Raw genomic sequence first — 18,009 nt, 5'->3', positions numbered from 1 at the left:
TTGCCTCACTCGGTCTTTCCGAAGTACAGGGTGTGGGCAGAATCTTATCTGAAGCCATGTCCTGTTTGGACAAGTTGGACTCGCCCTGGCAGCTCTCCATGGGGTGGAGCAGATGGGTGGAGGCAGAAAAGAAAAATTGGGTGGCCTGTTCACAGAGGAGGAGGAGGAGGGCGGATTGTTTGCTCTCTGGAGCATTATATTCCATCTGCGGCGAAATAATTCATTTCTCTCCCTTTTACAAAACACGGTATAACGCAAACATAATTTATGAGAGGCAAAGCTTTGGAACTGTTCCGCGGGACTCTTTTCAAACCAACCCTAGAAGACTGAGGTGGGTGAAGAGACTTGGGTGGTGTGAAAACTGGACACCCTTCCAGGTAGGTGCCAGCACTTATGGCCAGCCTCTGACTTAGTTAGGTGGCAGTTCCTGGGTCTCTGGCCAGAGTTCTACTCCCTGGGAGCACTCAAAGAATTTGCTAAAGAAAGGTTTCCAAAGGAAGTTCAGCTCCACACACTTTCCTCCTGGCCAAGATACACAGAGAGCTGAGATTTTACCCCTCGGGTCCTTTGGAGAGTGAGGGTGAGGAGCACTGACAGACTTCCTCGTCTGAAAATTCACTCTTGGGGGAGCCAAAGGGGTACTTGCTGCTTATTGCCTGGCGCTTGTCTGGTGGTTCTGCTCTCTGCACACCGGTCTGAGATTCTCTTTGAGGGAAGCCGGCGACTGGGACAAGCCTTAGGGTCAGGCTGGGTTGGGGAGCTAGTCACACGGGGACGCTTTGAGGACCTGAGGAAAGAAACACAGATGAAGAACAGGGATAAAAAGAAAAGAGAGCGTCAGGCCCGTCTCGCTTTGTCCTCAACAAACTGAGAAGCCGTGGACTTTACTTCCCCGCCCGCATCCATTCCTTCTCGACTGAGGCAGTTAGTTGTACAGTGAGCCTCAGACTGCCCGAGCTCTGTCGTTTCTAGAAGTCACCTCAAGGATTCGCCAGTCTTCTCATATGTAATTCTACAGTTTTGTATGTTGACAGAAATCTGACCCTTGCAGTCAAAAATAGAACTGGAGTTGGGGGGTGGGGGGATGTTCAGAAGGGATGTCACTTTTAAATGAAAATTCAGTTTTTCGGGCCCTTCCCTGACTAATCACTCAGTTGTTCCAATTATGGGAAGTTGTTTGGGCAAAAGTGACTTTTCCTATGTTGTTGGTTTTTAAGCGCCTCAATAACTCAGTTTTAAAAACAAAAGTAGGTTTTGCTGTTTTATCTTGCCATTGCTTAATTCAGATTGAGTGTTGATCGGAACAGAACTAAGATGTAACTGTGTGTTTGAAAACAGAAAACAACAACAACCACCACCACATTTGAGGCTCCTCATCTCTGCGATACCCCACATAAAGTTGTTAATAGGATTCCTCAGCTTGGTTAAAACCCACAAGATTTTAAAGACCCTGAGGCGGGCACACGCCTATCTTCCGCCAGCCTCTCAAGGCTCCAATGCCTGTTTTCGTGCGCCACCTACTGGTTCAGTTTAGGATTGCTGCCAGTGCGGTGAAAGGTTTCACAAGCAGTGGTGGTTTCAGAATCCTTTTTAAAAAAATGAGTGAGGTGTGGTGGTGCGCACCTGTCATTCCTGTACTTGGGAGAGAGAGAGAGGCGGGTGTGGAGCTCTGAATTCTAAGCCAGCCTGGTTTACTAGTAAGCTCTAGGTCAGCCAAGGATACATAGGGAGACCCTGTCTGAAAAGTAGAAAAAGGAGATTTTAAAACAGATACAGCAATACCTGCAGAGCACAGCACTGTTAAAGACCCTGATTCTTACAGGTCTTAGCTTATTTTTACTTAGGTGGAAGGCGCTTTGGTGGCACTGTGGTCACATCAGGATTGAACCCAGGGCCTTTTGGTAGAAGGCAAGCATTCTGCCGGAGTTACACTGCCTCCTTCCTGAGCCTTCACCAGAGCCCGTGAAGTCTAAAGCAGTGGCCGAGGCGATTGGTACAGAAAAGTCACTGCAGTTGTTTTGATCAGGCAGCCCGATGTGTTCACAAAGTCCATTTTCTTCCCATCCTTTCTGTCCTCTGTCCCCTTTATCTTTAAACTTTTCACTATAGAAACAATAAACTTGAACATCATTACCCGGGTATGTGTAGCCAGCCCTTGCTCCCAACTCTCTTGGAGCCCAGACTGGCCTTGAACTTGTGGCATTCTCTTGCCTCAGCTTCCTCCGAAGTACTGGGATCTAGGCGTGTACCACCACATGTGGCTCCCCCTAGAAGCTCTTGCTAACAGTTGAGGGTTCCGGGCATTTATCTTTATATATTGCTCCAGGGTTTGAAGCCAGTGAGTCTAGTCTCGTGTGTTTAGTGTGTGCCACATATCCAAAAATGCTGTGCACGTCTGTTGAAATGAGTAATTTAGAGGGAAAAAGCTTGAGAAGGAGTGTAGTCTGTATCCTCCTTATGAGAAGTATTGCCTCGGGGCTAGAAGTCTGAGGCCTCAAAGCCAGGTCTCTTTCCTTCCTTCCACACCTGGGAATGTAAGCAACAAGATAACCATCTTGTGGGATAGATGGTGCTAGAGAATTCCATTTAAAGGGCTGAGGTGTTGGTGGGAAGCTGCTAAACTATGCCTTATCAATGTAAGCAGAGGTATCAACTAGTTGTTTGGTCTCTAACAACACCAAGAGATGCTGCACCTTCTTTAAGGTGTGTGTGAGTGTATGTAGCTGCAGAGCTGCTGAATTAGGACTGCTTATTAGATCCTAAGACACAAGAGGCTTTCTTCCTAATGAGATCACCCTTTTTTTTTCCTGTCCATTTGTTTTTTGCTGGGATACCTAAGAGGGTGGTGACACCATGGAGTTTGAGCAACCTGGTGTCACTATGTGTTTGCGGATTATGATACATCCTAGGTTATGGGACAATTAATTGTGACGTCAGGGCCTTGTGTGGTGGGTGATATTTACATGAAAATCAGAAGAGGTTCCATTGAGGCCCGAGAGCCACCTGGCACCACATTGATGCTTCTGTGTGACAATGTGTAACTGTGGGAGCTCCTGTGCAGGAGACTCTGGGCGCTGCGGTCATGGGGCTTTGGCATCCTCCACACCGAGGGAGAGGACGCAGAGACTGAAGGACTCTAGAACCTGTGTGCAGGAGGCTCTGGGCACTGTGGTCATGGGACCGTCGGGGCAGGACATCCTCCACACTGAGGGAGAGGATGCAGAAACCGGAGGACTCTAGAACACGTGTGCAGGAGGCTCTGGGTGCAGCAGTCATGGGACTGTGGGGATTGGACATCCTCCACACTGAGGGAGAGGATGCAGAGACTCTAGAACACATGCTCACAAGACTCTGGGCACTGCAGTCATGGGACCGTGAGGACGGGGGGGGGGGGGGGGGGGCATCCTCCACACTGAAGGAGAGGAGGCACAGACGACTCTAGAACCTGGAACTTCTTTTAACGATTTTCTTTTCAAATTGTGTGTCTCTGTGTGGGTATGCGCTGGTGAGTGCAGAGGCCCATGGAGGTGCAGAGAGGGCATTGGGTCCCCAAAGGCTGAAGTTAGAGACGGGTGTGAGCCACCCAAGATGAGTACTAGGAACCAAACTCAAGGCTGCTGCAAAAGCAGTGTGTATTCTCGACCACTGAGCCCTCTGCAGCCGTGGTGGGGTTTTCCACATTTGAGACAGAGTCTTGCTGTGTAGCCCAGGCTGGCCTCAAACTTGGGGCAGCCCTCCTCCCTCAGTCTCTCTTAGTGCTTGAGATCACAGGCATGCCACGTTTCTCAGGAGAAACTTAACTCGCTTTGCCACCTGAACCAGGGTGACATGTGACCTTGAATGACCTTGCCTCAAATCAAAGCGCTAAGCTTGTAACCCAAGTTGGGGTGGGTGAAGACCCAATGCAGCTGGAGTGGTTCTGTGCAGGAGATTGTGGTTACAGAGCAGGACAGGACAGGCCCAAGTTCGGCACTGCCTTTACATTAGAGTAAGAGCATGCTAATATAGAAAACTGTGAGTGGGTGTGGGTGTAGGGCAGTATGTCTCAAGATCCCAGTAGACTTTTCTCAAAGAAAGAAATGTAAATGGCAAGTAAAAATGAAAAAGGTTCAGCCTCAGAAATGGTTAGCTCAAAATAAAATGATTTACAATTTGGGGACCATAGAAATGGAAGCAAAGAGTTCTCCTTTAGAGAATTTGTCAGGGGCTGGGGAGGTAGCTCAGTGGCTAAGAGCACTAACTGCTTTTCCAGAGGACCTGGGTTCGATTCCCAGCACCCACATAGCAGCTCACAACTGTCTTTAACTCCAGTTCCAGGAGACCCAACACCTATGCCAAAACACCAGTGCACATAAAATAAAAATAAATGGGAAAAAAAAGGGGTTGGGGATTTAGCTGAGTGGTAGAGCGCTTGGGCAAGCGCAAGACCCTGAGTTCAGTCCTCAGCTCCAGAAAAAAGAGAAAGAAAGAAAGAAAATGTGTCCTAAGAATTAGACGGTGTAGGATACAAGTGCAGAGAATGTCAATGCTGTCTGCAGTGGTGAACATTTGGAAACTAAGGGGTCCAACGGTGTTTTCATTATTGACTCCTTTGTGTGTGTGCACAGGCACACACGGAGTTCCGAGGGCTGCTTGCTCCTGCTTCATGCAGGTTCTGGGGACTGAACCGTGGTCACCAGGCCTAGCAGCATCCCTGTTTGTCCACCACGCTATCTCATTGGCCATTGGTCCTTATGGCTAGTGACAGGTAACAATTGAAACTGATCCGCTCAAATGCTTTGAGTCCGTACTCATTACAGCAAAGAAGCATTTTCAACAAAGTATTAAGTGACCATAAAGGTACTTAAGCGTGTGTGTACTACATTCCCACTTCAAAGGGTCTGGAGGGTTAACACAGGTATCCGTGCTGGTTGCTTCTTGGTTTCTTTCTCCCTGGTTTTTTTCTGTGATGAGCATGGGGGTGGAGTCGGTCTTCTCCTGAGCTGCCCAGCAATGCCAAGCGAGGTTTCTGCCAGAAGAGGCTGTACATATTGTTCCAGAAATGTCAGGGTTTGTATAGTTGAGTAAGAAATGCTGCTTCATTTAGTCCTTCCTGTGAGGCCTGCTTTTAATTATATGAAGGGGCATCTTTCATAGTAGGTAAGGCAAACAATTCTAGCCATTCCGGGGGTGAGAGAGAAGATAGAGTGGAGAAAAAAGGGGAAGGGGCTGTTTTGTTTGTTTGTTTGTTTTCTTAGATTATGCGACCTCAGTATTAAGACTAGGCTTGTTGTTTTGTTTTCCAGGCCAAACATCAGAACACCCTAGAAGGCTTAACTAAAAGAATGCTCATGTTTGACCCAGTCCCTGTCAAGCAGGAGGCCATGGACCCTGTCTCTGTGGTGAGTTTCCCAAGACCGAACAGCTCTCTTAACTGATAACATTATGTGTTGTGTTGTTTCCTAACATGCTCCTTGTTTGACAGGCCTTTGACAGGTGGTATTTCTCAAAGCCTCCAGTAATAAACGAGGTGCCACTATCCATCCTTGGGACCCTTTCCCCACACCCCTAGATAGGGTCAGCCACACTGAAAGGAAGTTCACAAATGCGTGTGTAAAATACGTTGTGAATAAAGTAAGTTTTAAAAAAAAGAAGAAGAAAGAAAGACAAAGCAAGCATTGACAGAAGCCATATGGAGCTGTGACTCTATCAGGGATGACTGAGGAGAAGCGGCCAGAGAAGGGACTTGGCAGCGAGGCCAGAATCTTCCTACATTCGGAACAGTTTGTGGCTGGGTGGGAATTACATCCATGGCCCTTTTGTAAGCCTCAGGCCTAAACTGTCCCCACAGTGTGAGCCAGGCCACGGTGCTGCTAGGCCACCAGGGGACTAAGAGTCAGTCCAGGTGTTTGTGGAGGTCCAGTCCTAGTGTCCTGGAGATGAGACGTGGGTGACAAAGAGGTGCCGACTTTTTGAAGCAGGAGTAGTTTAGACATGAGGATGTGGTTTAGCGGGCACTGACTAACGAGGCAACACCCCCAGTCTGTCCTGCTCTCTTCTTCCACGGGATTGGAAAATATTCACAGGGGGAAAAAGTCTTGGCCTGGATGTGTAGCTGAAGGCCGGGGATGACAGGCTCACAAAATTAGATCATCCTTCTGCACTGGCTGTGGAGGTTCCTGCCAGAAATGCTTATACAGGACACGGGGTCACTCTAAGGAGCCTGGAGCTCAGTTACCATGGATACTACTAGGCCAGTGAAGTATTTCTCTACACGTGTCCGTAATGAGAAGGGAAGTGAGAGCATCTTTGAGGAGACAGCATTTACATTCCAGCACAATGGCTGGATAACGCAGTTATCACATACCTAAGTGGAATCACTGACCGGTTAGAATTATAGTCACCAAAGAAACAGACCTTTCTTCCAAAGCGTCTCTGCGCTGCTGTCTCCTGCCCCCTTTTCCTCAGCTGTTGCGATGGTCATCTTTCAGGAAAATGAACATTAAAAGATAAGACACATTTCTCCGGTTTGTAACTGGAGAATATAATGTTTATCAGTGGTGCATGGCCATCGTTGGTGCATTTGACTGGTCTACATCCAGCGTTCTTAATCAAGCATGAAAGCCCAATTGCAGCTAACGTGAAGACCCACATTACCAAATTGAGATAACCAGGTGCAAGGAAAATGCAGCTGAACTGCGATAGGATGGGGTAAAATGACTTTTTACCTTTTTATGCGTTAGAATGCAGTAATTTCTGTCAGTTTGCTTTCTATTGCTATGATAAACGCCATGATCAAAAGCAAAGTGGAGAGTGTGCTCGGAAGGTTTCTCAGGTCCCGCCCGGCCCGCAAAGGGCTTATTTCAGCTTACAACTCCAGGCCACACTCCATCACTGAGGGGAAATCAGGGCAGGATCCTGAAGCAGGGACCTTGGAGGGATACTGCCCTGACTTACTCAAGAGCTACCCTTCTGTTAACAACTGAGGACCGCTTGCCCGAGGATAACACAGCTCCTGCAGTGGGCTGGGCCCTCTCAATCAAGAAAATGTCCCACAGACTTGCCTGTGGGTCAGTCTCCAGGAGACGTTTTTTCTCAGTTGAAGTCTCTCTTCCCAGGTGCCGTGATCTTGGGTCAAGTTCACAGAACAACAAAGCACGCATATAAAGGTGAAATGGAAAAGTGTTTTTCTAATTAGTGATCTTTTCCTCCTTTATGTGTTAGTGGTCAGCTCCGCCTGATACAGAATCCGTTTCATTCTGTCTCCAGAAGCTAATTTAGTGCTTACCATGAAGGAGTAGAGAGAGAGCTCCAGTTTGTGCTCGGGTCAGTTCGGTCTCCCACACCTTTGTAGGAAGAAGTGGAGGAATCAAAAAGGCATGTGTTAGAGCAGCAGTGGACGTTTGTAAGGTTGGTTTTGTTTCCTTTGAGACGGAGTCTTACTGTGTATCCCATACTGGCCTTGACTCATGGCAATCCTCCTGCCTCAGCCTTCTGGGTGCTTAGATTGCAGGCATGTCCCACTATGCCTACAAAGAAATTTTTATCCTGTATATCGGTATTTTGCCTACCGGTGTGTGTGTGTGAGTGCATGCACTGTCTGAGGAGGCCAGAAGAGGGTGTTGGTCCCCTGGAACTGGACTCCAGACAGTTGTGAGCTGCCACGTGGGTGCCGGGAACCGAACCCGGGTTCTCCGCAAGTGCTGTTAGCCACTGAGGCACCTCTCCAGCCGCCTAAGGAAAAGCATAACGAGGCTGTAGTGTCTGCCATCACAGCCACCACCACCTTTCTCCTTTTTAAAGAAAATCCTGGCCAGAGCAATCCTATTCTTGGTTGTTTTGTCATAGTTTAGAGAAAGTGAGGACACGACGTTTTTCTTCTCCTGGAATCTAAACCCTGTTAAAGTCTGTGCACATGATAGAAAGGACTAATGGGAAAGGGGACAACTAGAGCTTCTGATTCAGGCCGTCGGAAGGAAAACAAGCTGAAGAGAAACATTCCACTCTTCCTCTAACTTCCCTCTGAAGTCCTCTTTCCTGGTGACTCTTGTCGCCCAGCAGACTTCTTGTCCTACGAGAGGTCCTTAAAAACCAGTCATTTCCCGAGCTCTGTCCCGATTGCCGCCCTTGGTGGTTTTCCTGGACTGGGTGGACAGAAAGCTTGAGCCCAGAGCAAGTGTTTATGAGCACGCCCCGCCTTCCGCCTTCCTGTGCCCTGAGCCCCACCTGTGGTCTGAGGACGCCGCCCTAGCCCTGTGTCACAGGTGCACCTTGTTTTCGTGTTCCTCAGCAGTAGAGACTTCCTGTTCCTGTCACTTGTCCCACCCACTGACTGTGCTGTCAAGAGACCTCCAAAGCCATTCCTAAGAAAATATGAAACTGGAAATTCTCGCTGTATAAAGTAATAGTAAGGCTGCTGGGAGAGTGTCCAAGCCTTTGCGCCATCCCCACACACACACACACCGCTCCCACCTCAACCCCCCCCCCCCAGCCTCCTGTCTTCAAGAATCAGAAGGATGGGCATTATTCTGAGCCTCCACAGGTGTGAAAAGCTTCAGAGAGCCGATGAGCTCATCCCAGACATCCGGACCTGGGGTGCTTATGAAGCCCCTGCCTCACATTCCAGTGACAAGCAGCAGTCAGCAAACATGTACATGCAGCAGAGGTGTGGACATCCCGATGGGCATTTCAACCGAAGAAAAGAACCTAGGGCTGGGGGTGGAGCTGGTAGACCCTCGTCTGTGTCTCGTCTTTGGATAGCTGTGTTGCTGAAGACGGGGTAGGAGGACATTGGGGTTCCATCCATGCCTGCCAATGGCCAGAGAAGACTTTCCTGTTTCGCTTAAGTGGAGTTCACATCCCAAGTCACACCTGATGGGCATCCATTTTACACTGTGCGTGCCAGATGGTGTCAGCCACAGCAGTCAGGCTGTGTGCCTAAGTAGGGAAGATTCTGGAACTTGCCGGTGAGCCAATTGAAAGGACCACAGTTCTTCCACCTTTTGTGAGGCAGCTGAACTGGAAATAGTTAATTGTGTACTCAGAGTTGAGTGTCCAGAAGTCGCTCCCTGCACTTACCCTGGAGCTTTAAAGTAGATGGGACAGGGACATTTCATTTGTGTTAAGTGTGAATAGAAACGCAAAGCGTGCTTTAAACTCAACCTGATGCGTGGCTTTACTTCCTTGCCGACTTTGGGAACCCTGAGGGTATTATTAAATTTGCAAATCCCCCAGGTGCTCTCTGAATTCCCACTTGTCCTAAATTCATGCCACGGGTAGAAAATCCAGTTGTGACAGCGGTGGATAGTGTGCCCTCATTCTGCGCCCTGCTCAGCCGCCAGTGACTGTGGGCCTTCAAATCTGGGTCACTGGGAGGTCTGGGGAGAAACGGGGCCGAAGACCAGGAAGATGCTGCACCGTGTGAAGAAGCCCATGGCTGCCCTCCGTTTCATGAAGATTTGCCTCCTGACAGAACTGTGTCCTTTGGAAAATTAAATAAAGTGTACGAAACTCCTTGATTACCGAGATCCTCTTTGTGCATAGTGTCTGATTTCTTAAGTGAGCCCTGGGCTTCTTTTAATAACACCTATTTTAATTAAATAGGCTTATTCACGTTTATGTTGCTGTATAATTTGGACCTCTTTTCCTGTGTTCTTTTGAGCTGGGTGTGGCCAGCTCTAGAGAAAGAAAGAGCTGTGTATGCTGGTGCAGACCAACACTTGAGAGGTAGAGGCAGGAGGATTGCTGCAAGTACAAAGCCAGCCTGGACTATGGAGTTAGATCCTAAAAACACAAACAAACAAAAGGCAGTTCTTAAATAAATAAGAAGAGGGGGGAGTGTACGGATTGTCGTGACTCAGCCCTCCGCCCCTCGCTGAGAGCTGATGCCAAGACCTTGTGTCCTGTGCTTCTGGTTTTATTCCCTTGCACACTCTGCACAGTACTGGTAGTTTTTCCCCAGCGTCCAGCAGATCTTTTACTGTTTATCGCTGTAATTTGGGGCTTTGCCAAAGAAGGTGAGTTCCCGCAGGGGCAGTGGAAGTCACTGGGTGACCTCCCAGGGACACTAAGCAAGGTAAAGAGGAGCAGAAGAAAGCAGCATGTGGTCATAAAGTTCAGAAAGTGACATGGGGGGGTGGAGAGGTGGAGAGGTGGTGAAGAGCACACACCGCTCTTCGGGAAGACCTCAGTGCGGCATGCCTGTCGGGTGGCTCACAGCCACCTCATTGCGCCTCTCAGATACTCCATGTCTCAAGCCTCCCTGGGGCGTTTGTACTCAGGTGCACACACCTACATGTAAATACACATACCTGCACATAATTCAAAATAATGGTAATAATAAACATCTCTTTAAAGGTTAAGAAAAAAAGGTGACACCAAATAACTCGATAAACACAGGTGATGAAAGTCTCATTGCCTGGTCGCTTCTTCCTGGGTGCTTTGACTGGCCCTGGGTCCAGAATGGTTCTTTGATAAGGGCAAACAATTGCAGTTCATAACCAGGCAGCGATTCAGCCTGTCTGGGCCCAGTGAAGAAAGTACTATGATCCCAAGAATAATCTCAGTCAAGGCCCCAGCCAGAGAAACTCAGAATGAATGGTGTGGTGGTGTGCACCTTTAATCCCAGCACCGATAAGGCAGAGGCAAGCAGATCTCTTGAATCTGAGGCCAACCTAGTCTACATAGTGAGTTCCAGGCTAGCCAGGGATACAGTAAGACTGTCTTAAAAAATAAATAAACAAACAAACAAATAAATAAATAAATAAATAAATAAATAAATAAATAAATAAATAAAAATAAAAGAGCAAAGAAAAGAAAGAACGTCCGAAAAGCAGTGGGTTGTAAGTTTGGCCAGTTCTTGGTGCCATCAGTGCTGATCCCTATTGAAGGCCACAGGCCTTTGGTGACGCAGACCGCTTTAGAATGCAGCCAGGGTAGGTATCGGCCTTCACGTGATGTGAAAACCATAGCATCCATTTTCCCCTGGGGCCCAATAACCTTAATTTCTAGCATCTGCCGAACCGTCTCCCCTAGCTTTTCAGGGGTCGTTCATCTTTCGATCCAAGCATGTCTCTTTACACTTTTCCTCTTTTTCCTCTCTCCTGATAGTCCTACCCAGCGAATTACATAGAATCGATGAAGCCCAACAAATATGGGGTCATTTACTCCACACCGTTACCGGACAAGTTCTTCCAGACCCCAGAAGGCCTTACTCACGGGATACAGATGGAGCCAGTGGACCTGACTGTGAACAAGCGGGGCTCACCGCCCTCCGCTGGCTCCTCTCCCTCCTCCCTCAAGTTCCCCTCCCACCGGAGAGCGTCACCTGTGCTGAGCATGCCCCCCTCCAGCCCGCCCATTAAGAAATACTCGCCCCCTTCTCCTGGAGTGCAGCCCTTTGGCGTACCATTGTCCATGCCGCCAGTGATGGCGGCCGCGCTGTCCAGACATGGAATCCGGAGCCCTGGCATTCTCCCTGTCATCCAGCCCGTTGTGGTCCAGCCGGTCCCATTCATGTACACCAGCCACCTCCAGCAGCCGCTCATGGTCTCCCTGTCGGAAGATATGGACAGTTCAAACAGCAGCATGCAAGGTAAAGTCTGCCGTGGCCCCTACACCCAGGCACCTGCCTGGTGGACCGCGTCTCCCCCAGGGGTCTGGTGAGGGCTCTAGGCAGAGCATACATCCTCAAGAGGACGGCCTGGTCTGTTTGGGTTCAGAAGTGTTGATATTGGGAGGATGTCCAATAATTAGTTACTTTCACGGTATATTTTATACTTGGATTCACTGAGTGCCAGCATGGTCCTGGGCACAACAGGGACGTAAGTACTTTCTGATCATGCTGCTAAGGGCTCATAAAAGGCACCTGTTTACCAGCCATAGACTGGGGACCGTGAGGTTAGCCAGACTTTGTAATGAAGAGTCGTCTTGAACTACCGGGCCCTCCCTCTGCTTCAGAAGAAGTGAGGATCCCTCGCAAATTGAGTCCTGCTCTAGCCCTTGCTGGAGAAGTACGCATACATAAGAGTAGTAGGTAGATGCAGGGCAGTGAACTTTAGAAAGTGAAATTGATACATTATATATAGAATGATTTCTCTCTCTCTTTTATTTTTTAGTACCTGTAATTGAATCATATGAGAAGCCCATATTACAGAAGAAAATTAAAATAGAGCCTGGGATTGAACCACAGAGGACAGACTATTACCCTGAAGAAATGTCACCCCCTTTAATGAACTCAGTGTCCCCCCCGCAAGCATTGTTGCAAGAGTAAGTATACTTAGGTGTACCTGGTGTTTGAATAGTGCCCTGTACCTGGGGACCTGGAATGGAGCATGGAATTGCAAACATGTGCTGTGCTGTGGATGACCAGGGACATCCTGTGTTGTGTGGTGTCACTGGGTGACGCCTCAGTGACGGTGGTCAAGACAGTCTCCAAGAGCAACACACATCACGCCCACAGCAGTTCAACTTCAGCAAATAAGTCCCCCAAGGTGACCACACGAACCTGTTTTTCTTTTTCCATCCGTCTGGGATACACGTATGCAGTGTTCTCATGAAGACTGGATTTGATGTTCGCATCAGCTTGAATCCCAGAAAGTTTTCAGGTGTCAAACAGGATCCGCCCCGCCCCCTACAGTCGTCACCTCAAATGTGGTTTAATGTGTCTGTCACTGAAAACGTCTTTTATTAAAATCCTCAGGCCAACAGCAGTGTTGGCCACAGAAGGTTTCTGTGCAGCTCGGAGAAGCTCAGTGCTGAAAGAAATCTTTTGCGCTGCGTTTTTGAATCGTAGCTGCCCGTGGAGCCTCCCTCCCTTGCAGAGCTAAGTCCAGTAAGATGTCTGCCTTGACCAGCATCTGAACATGTGCTTGGATAGGATGAGACCCATCCATGGTTGAGTGACGGCATTCATGGTTTGACCACTGGGGTGAGCAGTCTCTGAGGAGGTGGCCTTTGACCCCTGGTGCTCCAGCGTGTGTGGGGCCATAGGCTGAGCCAGTTCTCACTACCCACATCCTCTGTTTTTGTTTTTTATTGTGATTACTCCTGTACCATCTTGGTACTATAGTGCTGCGTTGGGTCCAGTGGTCAGCCTCAACAGCCACTGTCCCCTCAGGTCCTCCCCCCCCCCCCTGCCCCCCATCATCCTTCACCCACGCCTTTTCTGTGGCTTCAGTAAATGTTTTGCCCACCTTTCCTGTCTGTCTTCTGCCTTCATCTTGTCACATGACTCCACAGTCGGGGATAGTTTCCGGTGATGTCAGGTCTCCTGCGGTCATGCCCACCTTTGGCTCCCGTGTGAACTCACACCACGCTGATACAGGGATACTGAGAAACTGGTGTAGGGATGCTGGCGTAGATAGTCCCTAAATGATGACGAGGGGCGACTCCTTTCCCCAGCTGCGGCACCAGGCAAAGAAAGTATCCCGGAAGCCTGTGCTCTCGTTTTCACAGTGCTGCCCCTCAAAAATCCAGTTGTAGGATTTTTTGTGTTGTTTTTAAAGATGAGGTCTGGGTGTGTAGCCCAGGCTGATCTCATTCAGTGCCTCACCTGCCTCAGCCTCCTGAGTACCAGGGTTCCAGGCACACGCCATTGTGCCCACCTTATAAGTCTTTCAGTTGAACTCTTATTAAGAGCAAAGGGAGGGCTGGGGACTTAGCTCAGTGGTGGAGCACTTGCCTAGCAAGCGCAAGGCCCTGGGTTCGAGCCTCAGCTCTGGCAAAAAAAAAAAAAAAAAAAAGAAGAAGAGCAAATGGAGAACTGATGAGCCACTACTTAGTGTACACCCACAGTCCCACCCTTGACCCCGGGGTCCTGCTTCAAGCGGCTGTGCCTCTCTGGGTGTTCCCCCTGCCATCTTATCTGAAGCTGACCGGTGGCAGAGGGTTGGCTGAAGTTCTTAAGTTACAAAGTAAAACGTGAGACCTTACAGAAGAGAGTTTGAAAACCGTATCCCATTCTTTATAAATACTGCTTAAAAGAAAATAGTTGCCAGCGAGGTGTGGTAGCACATGCCCGTGATCCCAGCATTAGGGAGGCAGAGGCAGGAGGAGCGAGCATTTAAGCCAGCCTGGGTTACGTGAGACCTGGTCTCAAAAAATACATGCGGGCGGGCGGTGTTGGTGCACGTCTTCAAATCCCAGCACTCGGGGAGGCAGAGGCAGGTGGATCTCTGAGTTCGAGACCAACTCTACAGAGTGAGTTCCAGGATAGGCTCCAAAGCTACACAGAGAAACCCTGTCTCAGGGGGAAAAGAAGTGTATTTTTTTTCTTACCGGTTTCAAGTAATATTCCTTTAGTGATCTCACTGCTAGATGCTTTTAAATGCTTCATTTAAGGACCATTTGAGTGTAGATTAGCCACAATGGAACAAGCACTCTGGGTAATTCTTTCACAGATGGGATTAAGTAATGTCTTGGAGTGGGCCCGCTAGCAGCCTACACCAGACACATTAGCCAGGAAAGAATCCTTTGAAGCCAGGTGCCTAGAACAGTGGACCGGTACCCAGCAACACTGGCCTAGAAACCCTGCTGCCTAGGCACGGGCTTCACAGCTTGGAAACCCATTACAGCTGTAGGGTCCTTTTTAAATGCACTCAAAGGTATATCGAGAAATCCATTCCATCTGTATTTACCTTTGGGAAGCTGCGTTTAGAGCAGAAAACAGGGAGGGGTGGGCATGGGAATATCAACCAAGGAAGGGCTCATTTAACTCAAAGCAGATCTGGTATGTGGTAGGTGCTCTTCTATAGTTTATGATCCCACATGATCTCTTTTAAAAATGAGGAGTTTGGGAAAGCCAAAGAGTGTGAGATTCCCAGGACTCTTAATCTCTCAGCCAGTGCCATCTCACTGCCGCTCTTTCCAATAGACGCTAGCTTGACATTCCTCGGTGGCTTTGTAGCATCCCGAGAAGTCCATGCGAAGGCCAGCAGCTGAGGTGCAAAGGGGAAGGGGACTTCTGAACACAGCCCCAGCGGCTCCCGTTAGCCACAGACGCCGTCCTGTGCTCACCAGCAGTCACTCAGTGGCTTTCCCACACTGTGCTCACCAGCAATAGCCTTTTTAGTTGGTAGCGTTCACACCCCCATTTCACAGAGGAAATTGGGGTACAGCGTCAGTGACATTGGGGAAAGCGGTCATCATTACCGTGCTGAATGACTTAGGTTCTCAACCCACAGAACCCGGCTGTTGGGCAAGATTTCTAAGGCCACTTGGCATGGGCTCTCCCAAATCAACCTTATTCTGTTTGATGCTCCCAGGCATCAGAGTAAGGTTTAAAGTACCATAGAAGTAAGGAAGGCCACGGAAAATGGACCCATCTTTTTATTATTTGCTAGGCTCGTCTTAACACACCTCAAGCCAAAATAAATAAATAAATAAAAGTGCTCAGAATTTTTGAGCCTCAAAAATATTGCAGGCACTAATGCCTTTAATAGCCAACGTTTCATTTATGTTAATTTCAGAAACTTGAGAAATGTCCTTATCAAGTTCTTTTACCCCTTACTCTTTTGTTTTGTTTTTAGTCCACTCTCACACACAGAAATCTCTGTTCATACATCATCTAGAACATTTTAGGACCCAGAAGTTCCAACTGAAGAGCCGTGCCTTTCCTCACAGTTAAGAGGAGCTGCAGACGCTTGCTTCAGTCACGTGACTGACTGTCCAGGAGAAAGTGGGTGGGCAAGTGTTAGTCTGCAGGAAAGGGTTGGGGAAAACTGCAGGCGCACACTTTTTCCCATCTGCCCCTGCTCTCTGTTGGCTCCCTTTCTGGCATGGTGAGCAGGTGTGACGCAAAACACGTCACAGTCATGGTGAGCAGATGTATGGCCCAAGATCTCTCGGGCAAGTGTGAGAGAGGTTGAGATAGGGAGGGCATGAGGTGTCCCCACCCCCCGCCTCACTAATGACTGCTGGGGCCTCCCTCCACCACGCAGGAACCACCCCACTGTGACACTGAAGACCTCCTTTGAAAGGGCCAGCTTTTGAACATTAAATGTGAGCCAGCCATCACTAAAGGACATTCAGAGAAAGGCGAGGTCGTAGATCTGCCCGGCAGTGTGTCGGCGGCGTAAGAAGCAGGGATTTGACGGTTCCCACTTTTCCCTGGAGAAAAATGGCAGTCAGGTAGCCTGTGGGAAACCCGGTGCCCAGCTGAGCAGGAACACGTGATCTACAGACAGCTGCCGAGAGCCTCCCGCACCGGCACCTCCCTCGAGTAGCGCCTAACTTTCTTGCTGTCGTTACTTATCTCCATGTCTGTCTCCCCTAGAGTGTGAGCTCCTCGAGGGCAGGAACCCTGTTTTTATTCATCTTTGTGCCCCGGTGCCAAGCACAGTGCCTGGCTCATGGTAGGTGCTCGCTCCATGTTTGTTGAATGCATATCGCAGTGCTTCTTGGGTTGAACAGCTAATTCTTTTTTTATTGTTATTATTATTATTTTTTTTTATTTTGTTGGGGGTTTTCGTTTGTTTTATGCCCGATGTTGTACATGCTCTTTCTTTTTTTAGTAGACTGAAGGAAAAGAAAGCCCCTTCGCTCAATGTTTTGCATTTAACCTTGACCTTGATAGGAACCATCCGTCGGTGATCGTGCAGCCTGGGAAGAGACCCCTACCTGTGGAATCCCCGGATACCCAGAGGAAGCGGAGGATACACAGATGTGACTACGAGGGATGCAACAAAGTCTACACTAAGAGCTCGCACTTGAAAGCACACAGAAGGACGCACACAGGTAGGAGAAGCATCTGCGTTCTCACTGTGTGCATGGTTAAAGTCGGCTGAGCACGGTCCAGCTTGACTCCCCAGTATGAAAATCTGACATTGCAGTTGCTCTGAGACGATAAGATTTTTATATTATTATTATTACTATTATTATTACTATTACTATTATTATTCATTTGTCTAGTAAGCCTGCTCTTGGCCCGGGCCCTTCAGTGGACAGTATAGTACAGCCCAAGAGTGATTGCTGTGTGACCTTGGTGTAGAGCTCAGTATGTAATTTTTTCTGAGTCTAGTGAGTCATTCTTATCAGGGAATCTTCACAGAGAGGAATGTGGGGTTCAGGACAGAAAAACAGCAGTGGTTTTTGGTGAGTCCTGAGGAGGAGGAGGTAGAGGAAGTTGTGGTGAGGGGCTCCTGAACAGCAGTGACCGGTCAGCACATAAATCATCTGCTAGGCGTGGATGGGACCCGAAGGGTGGGGCTTCGTGTTTTCCCGCCTAAAATTAAAATGATACAGAGTCTTTGGATTCAGACGCCAGGAATTCTAGGGACAAGGATCACTAAAGAGGGACTAATTTGCTCCCTGCTGGAGACTGGGTGTCCCCTCCTCCACACGCAGCTGGAAGGTAACAGTGGTTTCAGGTCGGAGAGCAGTGGTTCTCAACCTTCCTGAGGCGGCGACCCTGTAATACAGTGCCTCGTGTTGTGCTGACCCCCAACCATAACATTATCTTCGTTGCTACTGCTACGAATCATGGTGTCAATATCTGTGTTCTCTAAGGGTCTTAGGTGACCCACAGGTTGAGAATCGCTGTTTTAGAGTGTTCGGAAATGTCGTGTTAGGGGTGGCCAACTTGTGTTACTGACTTTAATACAGTAAGATCGCCAGTAAGCTCTGCTCATCTGTGAGGGTCTTCATACTGGCTCTTCCTAGCATTTCCCCCCCAAGGACCTTCCTGTGAGTGCTGGGTAGCCTACAGGAAGGGATGGAGTATGCAGAGGACACTTCCGGTTTTAGTACCTAGGGGCTTGAAGCACTGTCAGGGACTAAATAAGAAGATGGGTTGTTGCACACTTTAGCAGGTATTTTAGTTGATAGGGACTTTAGAGTTTCCGGAAACTATGGAAAAGCATAAGAAAAACTCACAAGCTTTCAGTGGAATTACGAAGTACACGGGACGGTGGACCATTTAAGTTTAAGGCTTGGAGACCTAAAGCTGTAGCATTCTGCCCCGTTCTGGCCCCTCGGAGTGGTTCTTCCTGCCTTAAGAACTCTTTAAAACCCTACCCCGATTCTTTGTCGTCG

At 48.7% G+C, this 18,009-nt stretch overlaps 2 protein-coding genes across 2 annotated transcripts in view; one reads left to right on the top strand and one right to left on the bottom strand.

Annotated features, from left to right (window-relative positions):
- LOC118591885 (translation initiation factor IF-2-like) overlaps positions 1 to 3,297 on the bottom strand; it is a 37,431-nt gene extending 34,134 nt beyond the window's left edge. Inside the window, exons 1-2 of the mRNA XM_036200340.1 lie at positions 3,107 to 3,297; positions 692 to 787 (exon numbers count right to left, since the gene is read on the bottom strand). Coding sequence (XP_036056233.1) covers positions 692 to 787; positions 3,107 to 3,297 — 287 coding nt within the window. The remainder of the gene's footprint in view (positions 1 to 691; positions 788 to 3,106) is intronic.
- Klf3 (Kruppel like factor 3) overlaps positions 1 to 18,009 on the top strand; it is a 31,424-nt gene that overhangs the window by 9,600 nt on the left and 3,815 nt on the right. Inside the window, exons 2-5 of the mRNA XM_036200807.1 lie at positions 5,286 to 5,381; positions 11,089 to 11,572; positions 12,096 to 12,246; positions 16,553 to 16,713. Coding sequence (XP_036056700.1) covers positions 5,325 to 5,381; positions 11,089 to 11,572; positions 12,096 to 12,246; positions 16,553 to 16,713 — 853 coding nt within the window. The 5' untranslated portion in view covers positions 5,286 to 5,324. The remainder of the gene's footprint in view (positions 1 to 5,285; positions 5,382 to 11,088; positions 11,573 to 12,095; positions 12,247 to 16,552; positions 16,714 to 18,009) is intronic.

The sequence above is a fragment of the Onychomys torridus genome, chromosome 10 (assembly GCF_903995425.1).
Source record: "Onychomys torridus chromosome 10, mOncTor1.1, whole genome shotgun sequence".
NCBI classification, from domain to species: domain Eukaryota; kingdom Metazoa; phylum Chordata; class Mammalia; order Rodentia; family Cricetidae; genus Onychomys; species Onychomys torridus.
The sequence above is the reverse complement of the archived record's forward strand: the minus strand, read 5'-3'. Positions and strand labels throughout refer to the sequence as shown.